Source organism: Ischnura elegans, chromosome 5, assembly GCF_921293095.1.
Source record: "Ischnura elegans chromosome 5, ioIscEleg1.1, whole genome shotgun sequence".
Classification (NCBI taxonomy): domain Eukaryota; kingdom Metazoa; phylum Arthropoda; class Insecta; order Odonata; family Coenagrionidae; genus Ischnura; species Ischnura elegans.
In genome coordinates this window covers 136,651,627-136,676,910 of record NC_060250.1, presented here as the reverse complement: position 1 = coordinate 136,676,910, position 25,284 = coordinate 136,651,627, and the positions used below count along the sequence as shown (strand labels likewise).

Genomic DNA, 25,284 nt, shown 5'->3' with positions numbered 1-25,284 from the left:
TGACCAACGTATTATTTCTTGGGCGCTTGTCGGCTTATACAATCCCTGCTTCAAAACTTTTAGATAGCTCATAGGCATCATTTTGAAATTAGTTTATTTACTTTTTATACATCCTTCAAATGTTAAAATTAGCCAGAAAATGGCTGAAAATTAGTAATATAATGCGCCAGCTACTTGGTCATTGGTCATTTCATGGAGCATATTCCATTTTCTCTATCACTGAGCGCACGAGGGCTTTTATTTCTACCAATTGTTTACATGAAATTGAAACCTAATTTTTTCAAAATTTGCTATTTCATTGCCTATGACTTTTTCTGACTTTTATCTGACTTTTTCCGATTTTTTCCAATAATGCAGCATGTTGAACTTTTTTCATCATTTTGCTTGAGTTTGATTATGTTATATCTGCATCTATCGATTTCCAATTATTTCAACCAGTTTCCTTCATTATTCAATATACTCCATAAAATCCTTCCTTTTAGTCATCGTTTTCATATTTGCAACATATATTCCAGCCTAATAAAAATCTAAGGATATTAATAAAACAGTTATATATAGGCAGTGGCAAGTTTGGAGCTTTATCGGTGTGACACGTTGTGTGACACCATTATTAATTAAAGACGAATGTAAGATGATTTTTTTAATCAATTAGTTATTTGAGTAAAGCATTTTGCTAAGTTTAGGATCACATTAAAAATCAGTGAATGATCTTCACGAGTGCAATGGAAAATTAAAACACTATGTATGATGGATGTGACATTGGAAAAAAAATGCTTTCATTATCAACCATAGTATTCATCATGAAAGTCAACTTGAAGAACATCAGTTGAAAATGCAGTTTAGACCATAATCTCAGAAGCTACAAATAGGAAAGCTGTAGTTTTCATTGCTTTTTTATGCAAGGAATAAGCTGTTTTCGTGCAACAGCGGAAAATATTATAAGGCAATAAGTACATAAAATGGACGATTCTATGATAAACAAAAAACTTTGAACTTATCTAGTATACTATTCACCACATTATTTTAGCGATATATACGTTTTGTTTTTTTCTCTCATGGTACCAACTCATATGGATTGGCCGTTCTATCTCTTTCTAATATTTTTTTAATCTGAGGCTTGTTAACGGAAAAAACATGCCCATTAAGAACCATAGGGTAAAATAAATGGAGGAAAGAAGGAAGTGGAAGAACTTGGACACAGAGCAGGGCAAGAAATGTATTGGGAACTAAATAATCGATTACGACGTGAATATAAGAGGACAAGGGAGGCTTGATGGAAAAGACAGTGTGAGGAAATGAAAAGTTCCAGTAACCGCCAAACCGCTTAACGTTGTCGCCAAAGTTAAGTCGCTATCGGGTGGCAAAAGAGGACAAGCCGTATCTAAAATTAAAGCTAAAGATGCTAACCAAGCGAGAAAAGGTACAGACTAGTTCAGAGGAATACGTGGATGTTCTGTATGACGGAAGGAACAGGCCGGAGGGATTGACTTTAGAGGAGGACAGTGCAGTGGAGGTTGACAATCTTGGGCCGGGGATCTTAGATTCGAAAATCGAGAGAGTACTTCGTGATATGAAGGCTAGGAAAGCAATGGGCGTGGGTAATATCCCTAGTGAGAGTTGGATTTTGCGCAGAAAGAATGCAGCTTATTCTTTTCGGTAGCTCAGCCTTTTATTTTTTTTTTACTTTAGAAAGGCACGTAAACTAGAACAACAATGGTGATAACAAACTGTTTACAAACATCAACTGTTACTATATCTCCAACACCCCCACTTAACAGCTTATGTCGTCAGGCCCATTCCATTCCTTAATTCTTCAAATTTTATTTTTGGAAGTGGCTTCGTCAGTGCATCAGCAATCATGTCCTCACTCCTGCAGTAAACAAGCTGAATAACATTATTTTTCATTAAATCTCTTATAAAATGGTGCCGGACATCGATGTGCTTCGTTCTGGCACTAAATTTTTCATTTGATGCTATTTTTATGCATCCCTGGTTGTCTTCATAGATTATTATTGGTTCATTCTGCACCTCCCCCAGATCATGCAGTAATTGTCGTAGCCAAACACCTTCCTGACTGGCAGATGCTGCAGAAACATACTCAGCCTCTGTTGTAGACAGAGCGACAGAAGACTGCTTCCTGCTGGAGCAGGAAATTGCACTGTTTCCCAACTTAAAAATATATGCACTTGTAGATTTCCTATCTTGTATATCTCCACCCCAGTCGGCATCTACATATCCAGTCAATTTAAGATCTTCACAGGCATAAATATTCAATGCCATATCACTGGTTTGCTTGAGATAACGCATTAGTTTCTTTAAAGCTTCCCAATCTCGCTGTCTGGGATTACTAACCCGTCTGCAGAGAATACTCATTGCTCCAGAAATATCTGGTCTAGTGGTTGTTGAAATATACAGAAGTGCCCCCACTGCTTCCCTATATTTGCCATTATTTGGCAAGGCATCATTCTCTCCTTTCAATTTGGGGTATTCAGGATCCATCGGTATGTATACACCTTTAGCATCTTCCATCCCGAACTTTTTCAATATTCCATCTATTTTGGATTTCTGATTTAACTGAAAACTTCTATCCTCTTTTCTCTGGAATTGTATTCCTAAATAGTTAGTTGCATCTCCCAAATCTTTTACTTCAAAGTGATGATTCAACATTTGTCTTAGTTCCTTAATTTTATCTTCATTATCATGAATTATAATCAGGTCATCTACATAAATCAGAATATACATCCTTTTCTCATTTTCATTTTTCATATAAAGACATGGATCTGCTAGGCTGCGCTGAAATCCTTTTTCAAGCAAAACATCATTTACTTTGACATTCCAAGCTCTTGCTGACTGCTTCAGTCCATATATTGATTTTTGAAGCTTGCAAACTAGCTTATCTTCAGTGGTTTTTGTGTAGCCCGGTGGTTGTTTCATGTATAATTCTTCTTCGATGTCGCCATTAAGAAATGCTGTTTCCACATCAAAATGTCGGACAAACAGCCTTCGTACTGCTGCTGTGCTCATAAGGACCAGTGGCGGCTCGTGAGTCAAATGCTGGGGGGGGGGCGCACTCCACCGGGTGTCATAGTTTTTTAATATTTCGTGTATTTTATTAAGTTTTTACGGCAATCTAGGAATAAAATTTTGTGATGCCATATGTTCCGTTTATTTCAACAAAAATACCTTGTTTTCCTAATAAAGCTTGATTAATAAATACTAAATGCAGTAGACTCTCGGTCATACGGATCGGCTTAGTCCGGACTCTCAATTATATTAATCAATGATCTTGAAGAATAAAAATATATTTGCTGCGATATTTTGCGAATACAAACGAAAATACGTAACTTTAGGTTTTAGCGCCTAAATTCTTCGTGCGGATATGCCCGCAATACACTTATGTTGTTCATTTTGCAATCATAATGCGTTATTTGTCAAATCTATTCAACATTTGCAAAGATTTAGGTAGCAATGACACTTGTAACACCTGAGGAGGGAGGGGAGTGTCACTGACTTCCACTAGGTAACAAACACTACTAGAATGCGCGCGCTTTGCTATTGCAGATGTAAACTTTGATTGCGGTGTACGCGTTGCTTCTTGAATACAGTATGATTGAAAATCAATAATTAAACATTTCTCACACATTTTTAACAAAATCTGAAATACTCACATGCCTTTAGTTATATTGCAGAAGTCCATCCTTCTTTCCTTTTGTCCAGCGAAGTGATCAATTACACGTTCGTTGAAATCAGCGCCGGACAACAATTTCTTTCCGATTGAACATATGGTAAGGGGCACTAGTCTATAAATAAACAAGGGACGACACAAAATGGGCCGACGAAAAATACGACCAAAAAGAACAAGGTGCCTGGACACAGATTTGGGGACAATTTTTCCCTATATTTCCCTATAACAAAAACGAGCACTGTTGCTTAATTCAAAATTGTCTTCTTGAATGTACACACAGCACTAAGAAACTTCTTAATCGGCAATTAAGCACAGTTAACTCCTCAAAAATGATGTCTGAACTCATTTCACTCCGTTCTTTCCGAGAGTCTTGCCGTTACTATAAGGAAGACTCAAGGGAGAAGTCGTGGTCCACTAATGCTGATTCAGCTGAGGGACGAATTTAAGGTCAGCAAAGGCATTCAAGCAGACGTCACGGACCATCTCCTTGAGTCTAAGATTCATATGTGGTAAACACACGAAACGCCAACGGTTCGCACTTGGAATAACCATGTCTTCGAAATCATTGCCATGATATAATAGAATATAAATTCTAGATCGTAAAAGAAGACGACTCTGAACCACAGATAGGAGCTGTAAGGATATCCGCACTGATATGAACTCTTCGAAGCCACTTAAATCAGACCCAAGGGGACATTTTCCGTCAGACAGCTACCGCTCTGCCGCTGAGGAATTAGGTGAACATGAACTAATAGAACAAGGATGGCTAGAAAAATGATGACCCTACACACAAAAGGTGCATTGTACTCGGAACTTCTTGACATTCATTGAATAACTCCATTTAAAGTCACGTTTTACGGGTTAAATCATGTTTAATCCTTCCCTATCATGCACGCACCTATTTCTTAAATTATAAATCAGTGGGGAATGTTAACTGATTTTCCTAATACTGCAGGTATTTTGATAAATTTATCTGAAAAATAGGTACCGCATTTCTAAACATCGGGAAGATATGAATACATTGTTCAGGCCTAAACATTATAATATTAGTTTCCCCAAGGTTCTTGAAATTCGTAATCACAATAGAACTGTGGCAAATACTCGGGAATAGTTTTCCTACATCAATACGGCCTTTAACTGGTTGATTTTATGTATTCCGGAATCCAAACACCAAAAAAACGCAAGCATAATGGGATAATTTATTTTCTGTAGCAATACCTACCAGTAATTAAAAATTAAAATCGTATAACTACACCCAGTACAGTGACCATTCTGATTCCGTACGTCCCTTTTCTGTGGCAGCACCAAGTAGACGCCAGATTGTACGCCCGCCGGCCTGCGCAGCGATGTCAACTCACACGTCGCTCTGCGCATTTTCGGACGACGTCCCAAGAGTTCCATAAGACACAACGTTAGACGCGTCATAGCACCAGCGGCCCCCACCACTACCACTCTCCATATAACTGCATGGGGATGGATTGGGACGTTCTGGCCAGCGCCCAACGGCTACAAATACGAACTTCTCGCGCTATTTCTTTTCGTGTTTTTCCAACACTTTCGATGTATGTGACTGAAAAAACACTTTGATTAATTAGATATATAATTATAAATTCATGGATATTTTTTTTTTTACTTTTTCAAATATTTGGGAGGGGCGGCGTCCGAGAGTCCTTATGGGCAAGCCGCCACTGATAAGGACTCTAAAGGTGCTTTGTCTTACAACTGGTGCAAAGGTTGAATCGTAGTCTTCTCCATATTTTTGAGAGTAACTTTTTGCAACAAGTCTTCCTTTTCGTCAACAAATATCTCCATTTGAATCATATTTTGTTTTGAACACCCATTTGCATCCAATGGCATGTTTTCCTTCAGGCAATTTAGTTAAAATCCATGTTTTATTTTCTTCGAGAGATTTTATTTCTTCATCAGCGGCTTTCATCCACTCCTCTCTTTCATTTGCAGGCAATTCCATTACCTCTTCTAAAGACTCTGGATCGGGCTTTGGGTTAATTTTAACAGTGTATGATAACCATTTTGGTGGCACCCCCTTGTATTCTCTTGATGATTTTCGAACTGGCTGATCTGTTCTGTCCATTTCCAGTTTGGTGTTATCATCTACCTTGGTGATTGGTATTTCTCTTTCTCTCATTAACCTATCATCCTGGTATGTATAACGCTCAGATGATTCTAGGTCGATATCCTTGATTAATTCCTCTTTATCTGCAACATTTTCATCAAATACTACAGTTCTGCTGATGATAATTCTATTCGTACTGGGTTGTAGGATCCTGTAACCTTTGGACGTTTCATTATATCCTACCATAATTCCTTTTTGAGCACGTGAATCCCACTTGCTCCGTTTTTCTTTGGGAAGATAAGCATAGGCTTTGCTTCCAAATACTCGTATATGCTGAAGATCAGGTTTTTCAGCAGTCCACAGCTCATATGGGGTTTTACCAATGGCTTTACTGGGCAAGTGATTTTGCAAATAGCATGCAGTCATGATAGCTTCTCCCCAATACTGTTTTGGCAAATTCGCATCTAGCAGCATGCATCGAGCTGATTCAACTAGAGAACGATTCTTTCTTTCTGCAATCCCATTCTGCTCAGGGCTGTATGGCACTGTGGTCTGAAACTCAATTCCTTCTTTCTTTAAAATATCCTGAGTTTTCTTTCCTATATATTCACCGCCATTGTCCGTTCGCAGAATTCTCGGTTTTCTTCCGAATTTAGTAGAAACTGCTGCAACATATTCTTCCACTTTGATTGACACTTCTTCCTTTAAGCGTAGCAGATATACAGTTGTGTAACGAGAGTAATCATCAATAAATGTGAGAAAATAACGTTTCTTCCCTGGAGTTTCTGTACTCATTGGACCACAAATATCTGAGTGAATGAGTTCTAGGGGTCTTTGAGCTTTACAACTGCTTGTTTTGGGAAATGATTTCTTCGATAATTTTCCTTTTACACAGTCCCAACACCTCAAGAATTTATTGCAGTTATCAATTTCTATTCCTATAGCAAGTTTATCATCAATTAATCTTTTCACTGCAACTGGGTCTCTATGTCGAAGCCGCCTATGCCATAGATGAATACAATTCCGGTGATTCCCAAACTTCGCAGAATTAGCAATTTCTTGACATGATAATTTATAAAGATCACCATCAATCTTTCCTACAGCTTGCATTTTGCTTTTCTTTTCTCCTTGAAAGTCACCACATTACCTTCTTTAGCTAATTTCTTTACCGAGAGTAGGCTGCCTCGCAAATCAGGTACAGTCACTTTCAAAAGTAGGTCCCCACGGCCAGCGCGAGCAACTACGTTTTTCTCGGAGGTCGAACTTCGGGTATTGGCAATGCCTTATGTGTCTTGAACGGGCCAGTTTGACTTACTCTCACCGTCCGCGCAAGTCTTCCCGAGGCATTCTTCACTATTCCTAAATTCTTTGCGACTTCCCCGACTCCCAGTGCCACAACACAAGGCGAAGCATATGTTCTCAGTCACGGGATTCCCACCCTGATAGTATTCTGAGATGGATATTCCGAGTAGTCTGGCTTGCACTAAAAAATAACGAGACGTATCTGCGTCGCAACGCACATATGAGGAAGAAACGAAAATTGGAATTTACGTCTGAAAGAGTATTCAAAAAGTTTCCTACAAAATAACCTTCTAGATTATACCTTTAACACATTATTACCAACACCATCAATATATATATTGCTCTATGTTTAAGTATTTCAAACACACTGCTTGGCGCATTCATTATTCCTAACCATTTTCTTAGGAAACATATGTTTACCATGGTTTATACTACAGTTTTCTACGTGTCTCATCACGCGAGAAATCAAAAATATTAATGTGCGCTAAATTGTAATGTTTAATTCTGTATCATATTTATTCCAGTCGTTACTAACATATCCCATATGAACAAAAATTTTAATAATGCTTTATACATTCGAGGTATCAGGAAGTAATTAACCAACATCTTTATGTTCATCGAAAGTTCGAATGTCTTAATAGTTACCATAAATATATTTTCTATAATGAAAATACCAACGGAAGCATTAATTACATGACTTGTGTGCCTATTTCTTACCATTTAAAGGCATATTAATACTATTTGTTTTATCTTTGCCCCTTCATTGAGAGGTTAAGCTAAGTCTTCCCCCTTTTTCGCTTCTTTTTTTCTGCTAAAACCAGTCATAATTGGCGCCTGCTGATATCATGCAGGGCAATATCCTACACATTATTATGTATAAGTGGTTTTACATCATAAATAGAACTTACACTCATGTAATGAATACCTTGAGTCAGTCTTACGTGCGAACAAATACTGATCATATTCCTACTGACACTGAACTACGCACGCATAATATTCATCCGATAAAAATATACCGTGTTGGGTACCTAAAGACTATTTCTGCATCATTAATACAAATTAAACTTATGAGCTGCCAAATATACTGCATGGGATGTAGCGTTTGACGGTGTGGAAACTTAGGCGACGACAAAAGAGGGACAAGAAAAGAATGAAGGCATCCGAGATGTGAGTATAAAAAAGAAAGGAAAAGGTGAGAAGGATGGAGAGGAAAAAAAGAAGAAGTGCTATCCATGGTCGAGAGATTTTTGGTAAGGGGGGAGGGGAAGGATGAAAGTAAGGATATGGTTAGAATGAAAGGGCCTAATGCGAATGGGCGTCACTTTTAATTAAAGGGGTAAGTTCAAGTTGGGAGGGGCGCAGGCACGGTGATTCGTAAAATCTTCAATTCAGAAGGGCAGGTAAATTATGTTTTTCTATGACCACCATAACTGGTTGACTCACCATCATAACTCCACGCACATGTTGCTTGTACTATTTTTCTTAAAAAATGAACAATATTAATGTAAGAGTATTTCCCATAAACAAAAGGACAGTACTTCCTACGACGCATTATGGTCTAACAGCCTGCCATTTCACTTGATGCCAATAAACATCTCGCTGCTTCTTTTAGTGAAAATTTATGTTTATCTTAAAAGCAATTCAATATAATTTAAAGACAATCCAATTGCTTATTCGAAAAAATAATGCAAAATTATCTTCTCTCATAAAAAATTGCCGTACCGGTAGTTTTGACCGGTAAAAATTTAAAAACTTCTTCTGATTTTCTATTCACAGTATGGGAATAAGTTGCGTTATTCAAAATGTAGGCACTACTTGTAGTCCGAATAACCTACTACTTAGGGAGTAACTGCTATTTAACTTGTAAACATTGAAAAAATGTCTGAAAATCTTTAACCGCCGGCATGGATGAACGCGATGGCGGATGGTAACTGTGACGCAAATGACAATATTTACGTATTTTTCACCAGGCGATGTGAAGAAAAAATATTGGAGTAACATGCTCGAAATGCTCCGAAAATTTATTTGCACAATATGTTTTGTATAAGTTTACCAAACTACACAGATGTCTCCTCTCTTCCTCGTGCGATGGGTTACTTGCCGGAAAAACCCATATATTCTTCTCCGCTTTCTTCGGTGGTGGAATTGTTTGGCTGTGTGTGGGGGGGGGGGAGGTTCACGCGGCCTTCCTACCTCTGAAATCATGCGTGGGGCTCTTGACGACGCGACGGTTAAAGTAGTCAAGTTGCACCATTTGTACTACCTGATCAAGTCGAATCGATCCCCAGTGGACAAGGAACGTGTAAGCAATACGCGAAGGTCGACTTCGGAGAATAACGGAGACGGCTGCGCCAGGTATGGGGACCGACTTTTGAAAGCGACTGTACATACAGAACATCCTTCAATAGTATCCTGTTTATTTCTGTCGGAGATATCTTGCAATTGAGGTATCCTTCACCTGTCCCTTCAATAGCAATGAATTCTCCATTGGCAACGATTACCTTTCCTTCTTTATTTCGACGAATTCTTGTAAAGAAGTCAATATCATTTGTCATGTGGCTCGTAGCGCCCGAATCTACGTACCATGAACAAAACGCAGTAGCAAACGATGCGTTCAGGCTGGCATCTGTAGCACCTCGCGCCTCGTGACTGTCTTTTTCCTTTTTGAACTCTTTCATTTTTGCTTTCCATATTCTGTAATCCTTCTTTAAATGTCCCCGTTTCTTGCAAACGAAACACTCGCGTGTCTCTTTATAATTACTTCTTTCCGATCTGGATTCATGTGGTTTTCGTGTTTTCAAAGCTGACTCCGATTGCAGGTTGCGTGATTCATCGCATATTATGGACTCATTCTTACGTGTGAATTCATCAATCAGTTTTCCTTTTACGTATTCTAATGTGAGTTCGTCATCTGGACGCGTATCAAGGGCTGTTACAAGGGTGCTATATTCATCTGTCAGACCACTAAGCAAGAGAGCAGCTATATTAAAATCTTTAATTTCTTCTCCGATGCTCCGCAAACGTTCGATTAGTTCTAATGTTGACTTTATATATTCTTGCATTGATTGACCCTTTTTAAGTTTTGATTGATAAAGTTTTCGAAGTAGATACAACTTATTGCTTAAATTGGCCCTTTAATACACTTTTCGCAATTCTAACCACATTTCTCTGGCACTTTTACACTTGGAAATGTGTATTATCTGACCATCCTCGACACTAAGGGATATGGTACTTTGTGATTTCTCGTCCTTTCCTTTCCATCCCGCCTCGGATTTTTCTGGTTTATCTTCATCAACCACTTTCCACGTACCTTCTCTTATTAACACCATTCTCATCTTGAATTTCCATGCTTGATAATTATTATCATTTAGCTTCTGGACGGTTATTCTTTCGCTATGAGCATCCGATGACATCGTGAAAAATTAAATTGTCCGGATTCTGTTTCTTTTTCTTCTTTCACGATTTTACTTTCTAATACTGCGTTCTTCTTAACCTTGCGTAACCTCTGGGCCCATAACCAGTTGGATTTTGCGCAGAAAGAATGCAGCTTATTCTTTTCGGTTGTTCAGCCTTTTATTTTTCTTTACTTTAGAAAGGCACGTAAACTAGAACAACAATGGTGATAACAAACTGTTTACAAACATCAACTGTTACTATATCTCCAACAGTGAGCTCCTGAAGAATCTAGGGAAGGATAATAAAATAAGGTTTTTCGAGCTAATACGCAGGGTATATGTGGAGGGATGTTGGCCGGAGGATCTCGTGAAGACGGTTTTAATTCCGCAACGGAAAAAGAAGAAAGCTGTGGAATGCGGAGATTATAGGACTATAAGCATTAGCCGAGGAGTGAGGCAAGATTGACCTTTATTGCCGCTGCTTTTTAACGTATAAACGGAGTAGTTGACAAGAGAAGCGTGGGAAGAGTTGGAAGCTGGAGTGAAAGTGGGAGGAATGATGTTTAAATCGGTAAGGTTCGCGGATGATCAGGCGCTGATTAGCCAGTCAGCGATGGGACTGCAGGATCTAGTGCATGCGTTAGATGAGCGGTACGAGGAGAATGGGATGAGGATTATTCACAAGAAAACTAAGGTTATTCGGTTTTGTGATGCATCGCGAGCGAGGAATTTGAGACTCAAGATAAAAGTAGGTTGGGAAAAACTTGAGCAGGTAGAACAGTTAAACTATTTAGGCAGTACTTTGGAGGAAAACGGACACAGTAGTAAGGATATTAGGAAGAGAATTAGATAATTGCATTAGCAAAGGAGGCGTTCATGAACAGGAAGGGGGCTCTGAGAGGATCGTTATGTAATAATTTAAAGAAAATTTAAGTGAAGATTTTGATCTGGAGTGAAGCTCTATACGATGCGGAAACGTGGACACTAAGGGAGGATAATGAGAGAAGATTGGAGGCATTCGAGATGTGGGTATGGAGAAAAATGAAGAAGGTGACATGGATAGAGAGAAAAGGAACGACGAAGTGCTGGATATGGTGGGTGAGGAGAGAGAGCTTTTGGATGAGATACAGAGGAGAGAGAAGGTATGGATTGAGGGAGTACTTAGCGGGGAGGGGATGTTGAAAATTGTGTTAGAGGGTAGAATGTTAGGGAAACGATGGAGGGGAAGGAAAAGAGTAGAATTTTTAGATAGAATGGAAAGGAGTAGGCCTTACAGTGAATTGAAGAAGTCAGTGCTGGAAGGAAAGGGAGGTTCCCAGATAACTTCTTTAGTACTCCATGGAAACCTACCTAATCGGTAGAGAACTATAATAAAAACTTTTAAAAATTTCAAAAACAGGTGAAGACTGCGAATGGATGGTTATTTACGGAGCTTTATTTAAAACAATATTAGAATGGAGGCGAGGCGCTTGGCTAAATTCTTCACGCTTCGTCACTTCCTCTTTGCCGTCCAATTCCCCTACGCAGTGCAGTGAGCACTCCTGATTGCTTCGATCCTCAGCCCCACACCAGCAAATCTCTCCTTCCCACACCGTGCGTCGCTTTCCTTCTTTACCTCGCCCTTCACCTCGCTCTTTCAATCCCCATTAGTCCGATAACTTTTATGGACCCGCAAAACCTGCGGTAGACCATGTAAAAAACTCTATCGCCGGAGGCCCCCTAATTTATCTTGGGTCGTGAAGGTTCACAGCAAAATACATATGCATTGTACGATAAAAATAAAACGCAAAAAGAACCGGATTGGAAAAATATTTCAGTTGCAGCGCAGGTAGATATATTTTTCCAACAATTCCAGCAAATTTTCCGTAGCTTCATCGATTTAAATCCAATGGTATCAGGCAGATTGTGGCGTAAGAGCGTGCCATAATATTAAATAAAAATGCTATTTTCCTGTATTTACCTTGCTTGTATATCGAAAATTGAGGCGCTGACACGCATCGGAATGAAAGAAATATTTAGGACAATATAATTTTGTCTGTTACTGATAATTCGTCCGTTCAATAAATATTTACCTCGCGATAGCACAAAATGATTCCGTACCAGAAACTACCGCAATATCTACTGGAGCCTTGGACATTGGTCCAAAAATATATCTTTACCCAATGTCATTTGGACGATGGCATTTAGACATTATGACAACTGCTTATTGTTAGTAATGAGTACGGTGTTTTTTTCTTCTTACGAATAAGGCAATTCGTTTCTTTTTGGACAACCACAATTAGATATAAAATAGTGTAGTTTATTTGGATGTTCCCGCCAGCTAAACAACCTTATTTTTTAGTGAATTATTAGCATTAAAAATTATTGTAAAAGGTGAAAATCTAGTAAAAGCAAGTGGTTCTCTTGATGGATGCAAATTCTGAGATGGGAGTGAAGTAATTACGTAAATTGTAATATATTTTCACTTTATTGATCCAATTTCTCCTTTTTAATAAGGCTCAGTCCGCAATAAAATGCGCGTAAGATAAAACTGGGAATGGTATAAAATTACCACGCTCCTTGGTATAAAATACCAAGGAGCGTGGTAAGTATAAATGATAGCAGAAGTGAGGACTATATTCCGAAATTTGCAAAACCTAATAAATCCATAACCACTCAATTTAAATCCGAGTCGTTCTAAAACGACTACCCTTCTGAAATGCCTAATCGTAATTCTTTTCAGTTCTTGACAGCTGATTGAGTCGGTGATTTTAAAAGTGACAAACCAAGAAGTTAAAAATTCCTCAAAAGATACCTCTTTAACCTTATAGTGGTGCCAATGTCAATGTAAGCATCTTCATTTTCAATGCAGGATATTGTTCCAAATATCATCTAGTTTTAATGACATAATTTTCTATTTACATTCGCTAATTCAAAATCACAGTTATCCTTGCTTTCATTCTTTCTCCCAATTATTTCATCTTATCTAGTTACTTCATGATCAATAACTGACTCAGCTTGAAAGCTACCTCTGCCTCGCAAGATAACTTTATCCTCATATAGCATGTGTTGGATCTTCTTGGTCGATAATACTTAGATAAGAATCTTCTCCTTATATATAACATCGCATGTGTAACCACTCACTCACTCATGTATACTAATTCCCGACCATTTCCAGAAAAGCTGGAGAGCTGAAATTTGTTGCACAGGTGGATAAAAAATATTCATCGGGAGGAAAATTCCGAAAACTCGAAAAAGTCGATTAGTTTTCGAGATATATCGACTTGAATTAACATGGGAGCCTTATGGGACTAAAACTTTTTCCCAATTATTGCGTATTTGTTAATGTGTCAGGAAGATGGGATTCCTGTGACGAAAACTAGATTTTTTATTCAATTTTTTGGTGTGATTGTCATTGCGTTATTTTGATAAAAAGTATTTTTTATGATTTTTTGAAAATTTCCTATGCTTTTCTTACGGTCCTATCTTTGGAATTTTTTTTGACCAACTTGCAATAAAAGTAGGACAAATTCCTTGAAACGCAAGATACTAGATTTTTTGCTTGATTTTTTGGCTATCTTGGAATATTCACAAGTCGAAAGAATTCCGAGGAATAAACGATTTTCGATTTTCCATTGTCGAGGAGACGAATATTAAATTTCGGATTTCGGCTTTGAGACTTTGGCATGTGAAAATTTGGAATATTCGAGAAAAACCGTAAAGGGTACTTCGTACCCTTACGTTTTCGGCTACTTTCCCCGTAACCCTCATGGTTAATGAATAATAAAATTCTGAAAAATATCCTGCACATGAAAAATTATTGTCGCCATTATTTTGTGAATCACACGATCTTGAATAACTTGGCAACCGTTCAGGTTAGACGAACGAAATTTTCAGGGTAATACTATTATCAAAAAAGACAACTTTTTCAATAATAATTATTCCACTCGATCGATTCATGTGAGAGTTATATCGATACTAATCTCCTTGGATACGCTTTATTCGCTAATAACTTTTTCGTTATTCAAGGTATGAATACGAAATTCAGATGTAATACTAAACTTCACGTGCAAAATCTGGCAAAAGTTAAATCAAGCGGATCGAATAGTTAGAAGCGAAGTTATAATCGATCCAAGGGTGCATTCGATATATGTCGTTTTCAGACTTGTTTACATAGTTACTGGGATAAATTTTTAATTATTTGATTAGACATAAACGTACTATACGTACATGTAAATTATTTTGATTAATAATGATTCCATGTGAAGATATATCGAAATGAAATAATATCGATAGGTCTAATTTTCTCCTTTGTTATTGAGAGTACCAGTTTGAAATTTTTAGGATAGAACGTGAATGGTGATATAAGATTTCTGTTATCTTTTGGTCTCCATGGCAACAATAGTTTTAACTTTATGGCGAAATATATTTTCAATGTAAAGTAAAAGGGGATATATCAAAATCGTTTCATACAAGTTTCCTCTTTTGCGAGATTAATAAAAATATAAGGACATGATCCTAACCATAGAGGTCACATTTAGCAATGATGGACATTCCACTTGATCCATTTCCCTGCAAGAAAAATCGATTAGAAAATCCTGGAATTCGATATTTCCCTTATATCTTTTATATTTAATTAGGTAAGGGACTGAAACTTTTACCGGTAGATAAAAATAGGTAAAAAACAAGATAAAAGGTAAATAAAACTAATGCAGTTGCTACAGTTGAAGTTATGATCGATAAAATTGAACATTTTATATATCCCTTTTGCAGACCTTTTACTATAGTTGCTGGGATAAGACTTTAAACGGTATGCTAGAAGGTTACTTACTATTCATACGAATAAAATATTTTGCAGAACTACATCCCCTTATCAGGATATGTCGATATGAAATTATATCGATAGGTGTCATTTTCTCCTGCCATGTTAACCGTACCTGCCCGAACTCTTTGTCTTTTAGTGTGATGAAGTGTATGATATTTATAGTAAGTCCATTTTCAGGCAACACACACAAACTGGATGGTTTACCCACGCGATAAAAGATGTCACGTAAAATTGTTTCGTTGTAAAAAAAACACGGTTTTCCAATATCTAAGCCACGAACAGACATACTTTGGTCTTATTTATTTTCATTGCGAATGCCTATCTAATTGAAAATTGAACCCGATAGTATTCAACTGATATATCTGTCGGAATAATATGGATTCCTTACCTCCAACCTTTAGCCGACTTCACTCTTCCATTCGGCTTCTTATTAATTTTTATAATATTCATTTCAATGACTGTTGAATATGATATGCCAATATTGAGATCTAAGTAAATTCATTATCACGTGTTGAAGTTGAGGTTAATTTCACGGATTAATACCTTTGGCAAGTGTGAGGAAGGTCAATGTAAAATGAATCAACCCTCTTTCCTTTCTTTCCTGGGGTACACCTTCAAATTTTTTGCGTCTTCCTCCCCAAAGACACCTACTGGGAGGGAAATAGCCCTGTCCTCTTCAGTTTCCATACTAATATACGCAGATTTGGTGTATTATACCACTGCCAAGGAGTACCACCAATTATGCGGTAATGAATATGGCGAATCTCGGCAAAGGAAAGATAAGATCGAAAGCTATACTGTTCAAAGAAAGATATGAATGCACATAGGCGGATCTAGGGGGCCATGGGGGAACGTGACCTCCCCCCAGGCTCTTAAAAGTATGCAAGATTTTTTATACGGTCCCAATATCATTGCGTTCATTTTGTATTACGAGGTATCCTCATTACCCCCGGAACAAAATCCTTGATATGACCTTGCTTGTGCCTCCTGCCTTTAAATCCTGCATCCGCCCCTGTGAATGCAACTATGTACTGTTTTGAATTCATTCTCCTTACATATACTTAAGGGTTCTTAGGGAATTTTAATCACTCAATTAAAATACAAGAGTTAAATAACACACTGAATTCAATGAAGAACTACATCCTCTTTTCAAGATATATCGATATGAAGTTATATCAGTAGGTGTCATTTTCTCCTACCATATAAACCGTACCTGCCCCAAATTTTTGTCTATTAGTGCGATGAAATGTACGATATTTATAGTAAATCCATCCTCAGCCAACACAAACAAACTGAATGGTTTACCATGCGATAAAACCTGTCACGCAAAATTGTGTGTGTGTGAAAAACTAAATTTTCCATTATCTAAGCCACAAACGGATATACTTTAGTCTTATTTATTGTCATTGCGATTGCCAATGTAATTAGAAATTGAAACCGTATGTATTCAATTGGCACATCTGTCGGAATAATAGGGATTCGTGGTAGTAATATATCTCCTTGGAACATGCCTTTATAATTTAGTGAGATAGAAAGATATTTCAAACGGCATAAACAATATTGACGGTCGTCAAGGGGACAGTAAGCGAAATACGCTAAAATTGAACCTTTTTTGGTTGTTTATTTCTAAATTCAGTGTAAATCAGGTATAAAACGAAATGGAACTGCAGGAATAAGATATTGCAATTATTTTTCTTTCGGATGATATGTGGCTTAACTTAATGTGACCATTATCACTAATTTAAATATGCAAAAGCAAAAACGTCCGCAGGCATTGAAAACTAAATTTACAAGTATTTCTTATGGAAATGACTCATGGCACATTCCAGGGACTCATGAGTCCAAGAAGGTCAATAAGAAACCAATCAACTCTTCTTTACTGGAAAACTTTCATAACTCCCGATCCCCGCGACGTAATATCAAGTGTAGGATAACGAAAGTGATATTTATATATGCTCATAACATGTTCTGCGAAATGAAGTTAACAGTTTCTTTCAACGTCCTTGATTACTAAGAAAAAATTAAAATACTTTGAAATTCAGAGAAAATGACGATTTACTAAGTATTAACACAAGATTTCGTCAAATTATTCCTGGCCGATGTAGTTAAAAATCTTCAATAATATACAACTATGCATATGGCTTTAGAAAAGGTTAACTGTTTAGAAATATTTCAATCGATATATCCGCGAAAAAAATAAAATTGGTGGACACTACTCATTTGTTTCCCGAGAAAGACTTACTTTTTACTGTATTACTCTCAATATATGGATGTCATAGGGGTAACCTCTCTTAGATATGATAGTAAATAAATGTGACCATATAATACCGTCATCTTCGAACTTCCTGAAACACCCTCTAATAAATTAAATTATGCATAAAAGTCTCCTTTTCGGGTACTTTTCGTCACACTTCCACCGCTTTTCGAACCCCTAACACTCATTGCTACGGAATCATGCGGATAATGAGTATGGCGAATCTCGGCAAATGAAAGATTAGATCGAAAGTTATACTGTACAAGGAAAGATATGAATGCGAACATCTACTTTTTGCAATACATTCTCCTAATATATACTTAAGGGATCTTAGGGGAGTTTTAATCACTCAATTAAAATAGAAGAGTTACATAAGACACTGAATTCAATGCAATTTGCACTCTATTGTTGTTCTGTCCCGAATAACTGTTTATTTATTTATACAACGCTTGACTTCATAGCAACAATGCAAAATGACCAATCTGGAAAGCGTAAGCGGTGCTGAAAGGTACCCTCCGTGCACTCACGCGTAGGAGTTAGGGAAGAGTGTTTGGGGTGCAGGAATCCCGGAGAGTGAACCGATTATCAATGGAGCCACACGAAACGTATGGAGTTCTTTGTTGACGCTACCTCTACGCTCAGGCAAGCGATCGATTTTTACCATGGAGTGGAAGTGAAAGCGACTTTGATGTAGCGATGTAACTTTTCGAGGTGAGTTTAAATAATTTAATTCAACTAAATTAGGTAAATAACACACTGGTTTCAATGCAACATGCACTCTTTTGTTCCAACCAGAATAACTGCCTATTTATTTCACGCATTATTACATAACAGAAAGCCTAAACGACCAATTTGGACCACAATACTTCGCGCTGCGGTGATGAAAATGGTTTGAATTAAAATTTATATTGTTAATATTGTAGAAAAATAACCCTCCTGGTTGTCGCACCCATGTACTTTGCTTTACCTTCCTGGCACAATCTGTCGCGTAGCAGTGATGAATGTTGTTTTGAATGTAAATTTATGCGGAAAATGTTTGTGAAAAATCTTTATTGAGTGGTTATGGGTGTCATCTAACGCTGATTTTCCTTAATGATGTCCTCTCTCGCGTAACAGTAATGAACATGTTTTGGAATTTAAATTTTTATGGATAATAATAGAGAAAATACCTTGCGCAACTGGTTGTTACTAAAGTCTAACGCTGATTTGCGTTCGTGAAGCCATGCATCCCGTAAGAATTAAAAACATATTTTAGAATACCTATTTTCATGTATAATGTTAATGAAAATAACTTACATGTCTGGTGAAAGTTTTTTTGTCTCGATAAGTCGCGTACCTATTGCCATGTCTCGCCTAACGTAGAAGAAAAGGTTTTAGAATTGTTAATTTTAAAGATGTTAGAGAACATTAAACTTACAGGTCTGGTGATATTTCTGTTTGACTTTATTCAGCGTTCCTATAGCCAAATAGTAGGCTACATAATCAAATACATCTGTTGAAGTTAATCTGTCTTAGGAATGGAATTGAAGTTATTACGACCCATAAAATTATGCCTTATGCAGATGCACGCAGCAGCGTTATTATAATTTCTACAGAAAATTAATTTACATAGGTAGCATCATTTAAACGCAGAATTTGTACTCTTTACAATACTTTGTGCTCCCTTCCTCGTACTTGTGACAGTAAGACGAAGTAAAGTAATACCTTATGCATTCCTAAAATGTTCTCCACTTAACATGAATAACAATTTCTTTCCGTCAACCTTTGTTGCAGTGAAAAGAAATAAACCATCTTTGAATTTTACTATTTTCCGAAAATATGCATGCTATTAATTTCATACTCCCGACCTTGGGATACTATACGGGTGGTTACAGTTTACTAGGAAAGCTAATGAATGTTTTCAGGCTCTCTTCAATTTATTTTACTCGTTTTTTAAGTAAGTCATTTCGAAAAGCTTTCGAATCGTACACATAACGGGAGATAATGCAGTATTTCTCTATATTGTCATGTTTAGTCGCATTATTGAGGTAAAAGAACACCAACATTTTCCACATCACTGTACAGCTTTTATTAAATGAATAACTCTTATCATCTTCTATTTACGTATATTTGTATTTGGAATCATGGGTAGAACCCGCAATTTAAATACCAACACTTTAGCCATACTTTACGTTCCAAGAACGGTCATTCCGTGTATGTACACTATGATCATTGTTTGGATAACTTACAATTTAACGTAACGCAGTATAATACTATCCAGACATTATTATAATTCACGAAATATTTTATTTCACGCATTTTGTACCGCGTACTACTATACGTCAATTCGGAGTGTGCTGGCGAAGCTGGCTGCGGCGGGCGCTTTACTTTCCCCTGGCCGGAAAAATTGGTCCCTGGGACTTAGTGGATAGACGTACGAGGAACGGCGTTCCGAGGAGTTTACCGTCGATGGCGGTCGTGGCACATCCAAGGGCCCGCTTCCCTCCCCTCTGCACAAGCACTTTTCGGTCACATTACTCGTATGAAAATTCTTCAAACACCCACAAAATTAGACGGCGACGGCCGTTACGAGGACTAACTGACGTGGGCGCGGGGGGCGTCAGTAAACCCCGGACGGCGAAGCCACCCTTTACTAGAAACTGCGAAGGCATCCGGAAGAAGAAGCGGCGCACCGGTGGGGGCTTCTACCCTCCCTGGGCGGCGAAGCCGCTTCGTAACGAATAACGGCGAAACAGTTACGAGGACTAATCGGGGTACCCCCGGGGGGGCATGCTCAACCCCCGGGTGTAGTGAAGCCCCCACTAAGCGAGGAACTGTGAACGGGGAATGAGCGTGGCAGCCCCGGTTAGACTGCTTTAATCTCCGGGTGGCGTGGTGCCCACAATGAGGAATGCCGAAGCCGTCCAGAGGTCTAGGCAGCGCAGCTTTGGGGGATTCCTTACGAGGCGCAGCTGCGGTTAACGACTCTCCCCTCCGACTGACCGTGGCAGGGAACGGTGAAGCCGTTCGGGGAGGCGGCCGACCAAGCTGGCCGCGAAGTGGGTTCTTGAGGTTCGAGCCCTATATCCCCCGAGGACTTTGTGGACAGCGGTAGGAGAATGAGCGATAACGTTCCGAAGACTTTGCCGACGATGCCTGTGGTGAAGCAGCCAAGGGTCCGCTTCCCTACCCCCTGGCCGGCGAAGACGGTGCCTCTCACTTTTTGGTCAGATTATTCGAATAGAAATTCTTCGGACAACCACCAACCAAGACGGCGAAGCCGAACCAGGGGATTCTATGTTAAAAATTGACGCCTATCGTACGACCGATTTCTTACAAAGCTTGCACTTACATGAAAGTATGCATTACAGTTCGAAATAAGTAATCTTAGCCACGGGGCCCCTTCCTCCCCTTCGGACGGGTGAATTTGGGAGCGGAGCTTTCAGGAACGGCGAAGTTACGAGGAGTTCGCTGGCGACGACGGATGTGGCGGGTGCTAACCTTACCCAATGGCCGGCGAATCCGGTACCTAGAACTATATGGACAAGATACAAGGAACGGCGATCCGTTCCAAGGAGTGTGCTGGAGAAGGTGGGTCGGTGTGCGCTATCCTTCCTCACTGGACGGCGAATACGGCCCCGAGGACTTTGTGCACAGAGCTTCGAGGAACGACAAAGCCGTTCCGAAGAAATTGCCGGTGAAGCAGACCCTAGCGTTGTAGAGGGTTCATTTTCCTTCCCCCCGCCCTTCTCTAACCCGGTAATTTTGGGAACTGAGCTTCCAAGGGGTGTTTCTGCGAAGCCGGCAGATAATCCGTTTGTGAATACCTTTTACGGAAAAAAAGAATACGTTCCATTGCCCTCGACTTAGTTTCGTGGTTTGAATAATGAAAATGATTACCATACATGCTGGCAATATCTTCAACCGGATGTTGGCAACATATTGTTTTAATCTCACTTTGCTACAGAGATGAAAGTAGAACAATTCCAAAAATCACATAAATTTCGATATATAAAATATTCGGAAAACATATATCGTACTTTCGGCCGACCGAGTCCTTACGACGGCGGCTCCAGCGGGAACTAACGCTCCCCCTGGACGGAAAAGGGGTGTTTTGAACTAAATGGATAGAGCTTCGACGAATCACGAAGCCGTTGCGAAGATTGCGACGCCGAAACCGGCAGTAGCGTAGCCCAGGGTTGGCTCTCTTTCATCATTCGCGGTGAGATTATTCGTAAAAAAAAAATTCTTCTAACACCCACAAAATTAGACGGCGAAGCCGGATCCGGGGGTTCTAAGGGGGCGGAGCCCCCTAGCGAGCGAAAGCGAGTCTATTTAGTATCAAGACCACTTACGACCACTCACTCACCTACACAAATGTTTGGGGTGAACGAGACGAGATACGGCAAAAAGTCTAATGAAGACCCCCTCTAAAATTGTCTGAAACCCCAGGAAAAATTATGAAAACACTAAATTTACAATTATTTATCCGTCTATTCAATTAAAAGTGAGTATAGGGATTAGTTCAAAAAATAGCCACCAAATTCCAAGGGCGGCGCGGCAGTCATACAAACAAACAATCATAGCAACATATTTGTTTATGCAAACAAGAGGAGCTAAATTGGGAAAGAAGATAAAGGTATTAAAACGAAAAGCTGATAAATATAAGGAAGGAAATCAAGAAAGTAATATTTGAAGTGTCTATTTCTTTGCGTCTTCTTTCCGCAAGAACAAACATCTGTTTAAATCAAAGCGCATTCAAATGAAAAGCGGAGAAGTATAAGGTAGGAAATTAGTTGTTGTTTTTGGTATATTACATCGAAAGTGTGGTGGCTATTAATTTCAAAGTTAACAAGTGCACTAAATGCCAATTTAGAAATATGATTCGTGCTGTTGACTATAGTTCGTATTTTGTTGGCGATACACGATTGTAGCAGAAAGACTTTCAAACAAGTCTTACATAATATAGGTAGGTAAAAATGATTTTATTTTAATTTTTTGTGATGGTGATAACTTTTTATTTTTGTTTACGTTCTTTATTCCGTTAATGTCCTTTTTAATGTATGTACAATGTTATCCGTGAGCTGCAGGAGTGAATAGGCAGTGAATAATACAGTATGGAAGATAAGTGCAAATAAAGGTATTTTTTATTCAATTATTTGTCTTGCGAAGTTATTCAACTGTGAAAATTATCGAAATCTTGACATTCACGATTTCTGGTACACCAAAGGCTGTGATCCGTTACTCACCAGATTTATTGCGCATTGCGTTGGATATTAAAGCTGAGATACTTGTGTATTCCGATTCATTAAAACTTTAAATAGAGGTATTTCTGAAGTGAAATCATTCGCGATCACGATAAATAATATTTCGATAAAATTCGTTATACTAGCCCAATTCATGCTAAGGCGCATTTGTTTCTAGATATTGATATTCAGTCCCTACGTAATTCGATTACTAAGGGGAAGAGCTGTTACATCTTATTCGTATATCAAGAATTTGGTTGAGTTTTGTGGAAAATAATTAATAAACGTGTTTTTCATTGTAATTCGTAAAGTCGTAATGTTATGATATTACGTATGCATTGGGTGTTACAGTGGAACGTGGTCTCAACGTTTTTTGTATTTGAATTAAATAAGTTAAAGAAACTCTTAGAAATTTATTTTACTTTTTTATCCCCTCAGAGAAACGTTTCTCTTTATAAATATTTACATTCATATTGTAGCCTACGTACCATGCGCTCGTTTTACGTGAAAGTGGAAATATTGCTTATACCTAAGCTAGCCAGCTTTAAAGTAAACGATCCTTGAGTAACAAGTAGCAAACAAAAAGTGTAAGACCTCCCACAGTGAGCATAACAGGCCGGAGGCTTTTTTCGGGGGGGCCTAGGGGGGGCAGAGCCCCCCCAGCGAGCATAGCGAGTTGAACTTATATACTTGAATGAAAATAATTCTGCGACTTTCAGATATTCCATTTGTCTGTATTAACTGTCAATGCTTCAAGTCTAACTTACAGTACTATTACATTTTAAACGATGCATGAATTTATTTAGTCTCAAATTCTCCTGATTTTTATTGGGTGGACGCCAGTAATTTTGAATTTGTGGTTGCGGACACGTTTAAGGGCTCGGTAAAGATGTAAAAACTGATCCTTAAGGTGCTCCAGGGGCCATCATGCTTCAAAGTCGCCTTTGTGGCCGTAACTCGGTTAATTTGGCCACCCTGCTCCATTCCCGTAACGACCCCTTAACGCCCCCTGGCGCTCAACCTCACACCCTTGGAATTTCAGGACTCTCTGTGCCTCCGTGATCTCTCCAACACCCTGTCAAGCTTCCTAACGTTCCAAAACGACTGCACTACTTAGCGTGATTCTTGATTTTTGTCCAAAAATATATTTCAAAACTTATTACTCAATGCGTGAGTCTCAATAACAGAGATTTTATCGTAAAATATCCCTTCGATACTCATCAGAGAATGCAGGAAGCATGGGATGAATCAGACTAGCATAAATATAGCGAAGTACAATCTGGAATAGGTGATCGAATTATTTTATTCGGGTAGCAGAAATACTTGCAATGGAAGAAGCAAGAAAGAAATTTTGAGTAGAATTACTCAAAGAAAGAGATCATCGTACGAAAAAGAGAGATTTGCGTATAGCGAAAAATTTACGCGTAGGAGTAAGAAAGCAATTCATTAGAACTTAAATATTGAGTATGCTTCTCTACAAAAATGAGGCATGGATAATGACAGCAGAGGAGAAATCACAATTTGAAGATGTTTTATATGATCGAATATGAGCTCAAAACTTGTCAGATGTCATATTAATGATCAAAGTGAGTATAAGCATCGAGAAAGGATCGATAAAAGGTTGATTTTAGAATGAATGCATGGAAGAAGTCCGCACTGGGGTTGGATTAAGCCCAAAGGTATTTCACACATTCCGGAAATTTCCGAGCGTCAGCGCTGACCACTACGTCGCTCACGTCCTCGTACTTCATTTGTTTACACCCCATTGCGGGGTCCTCTCGTTTCCATCTTCCCCACGCACCCCTCCCCGCAGCCACACTCATCAAACCACCCTCCCATCCCCTCTCTCCCCCGCTCTTCCACCCCATGGCTTAGTTCGTTGTGATTTCTTTTGCAGCCGCATGCGTGAGTTTATGCGCCGGCTGGGAGGAGGAATAAAAATTTCTAACCATTCAGCTCCCTCCGCCAACGACATAATATTTCTCTCTCTCTTTCCTTTTTTTACCTTCAGCGTGCTTTCGGTCATTTTTACGATATCTTCGCCCCAACCCCTTTCTCAGTGTTATCATATTTTTTTACTATCGCATCATTTTTTTTCCAGCCGTACCCAAAGTATCTATCTCTTTCTCTTCCGCTCCCTCTCAAATTCCAGATTCGACGAATGGTTTTCCAGGAAAAAAATGTGCGAGTACAGTTTTTTCGGGAACACTATTATTAAAGCATTTATTTTCGTCGTTTTTCCTTTACGCGGTCAGGTTGAGTGATAACTTTTGTTTCTTCAAATAGGCGCCATAAAACGTGGTAACAACTAAGTACGTACTAGGAATAGCTAAATGGGCATATTTTGCTATGTGTAGCACATTAAGTTGAATTGTGGAACTGGTATGGCACGCAAGTAACGGTTACTAGCTGTTTTCAATTGCAATACTGTGACATCAAGTCATTGAGACATGATAACTTCCGTAGTTACCAACGTACAGAGTACATAATTAGAATGCTCCAATTCCATCACAAGTTCATGGTGAAACAAAAACCAAGTTCTGTT

The 25,284-nt window shown here is 38.6% G+C and overlaps 1 protein-coding gene across 1 annotated transcript; it reads right to left on the bottom strand.

The window, feature by feature from the left end:
• Positions 1-1,779: 1,779 nt before the first annotated feature.
• LOC124159793 (secreted RxLR effector protein 161-like) lies at positions 1,780-2,529 on the bottom strand. The gene has a single exon (XM_046535711.1). The coding sequence runs from the start codon at positions 2,527-2,529 to the stop codon at positions 1,780-1,782; it is 750 nt and encodes a 249-aa protein (XP_046391667.1).
• Positions 2,530-25,284: the final 22,755 nt, after the last annotated feature.

What these genes read in the sequence shown, in the direction of transcription:
- LOC124159793 (XM_046535711.1), bottom strand. Translation starts at nt 2,529, where the DNA reads ATGGAAGATGCTAAAGGTGTATACATACCGATGGATCCTGAATACCCC.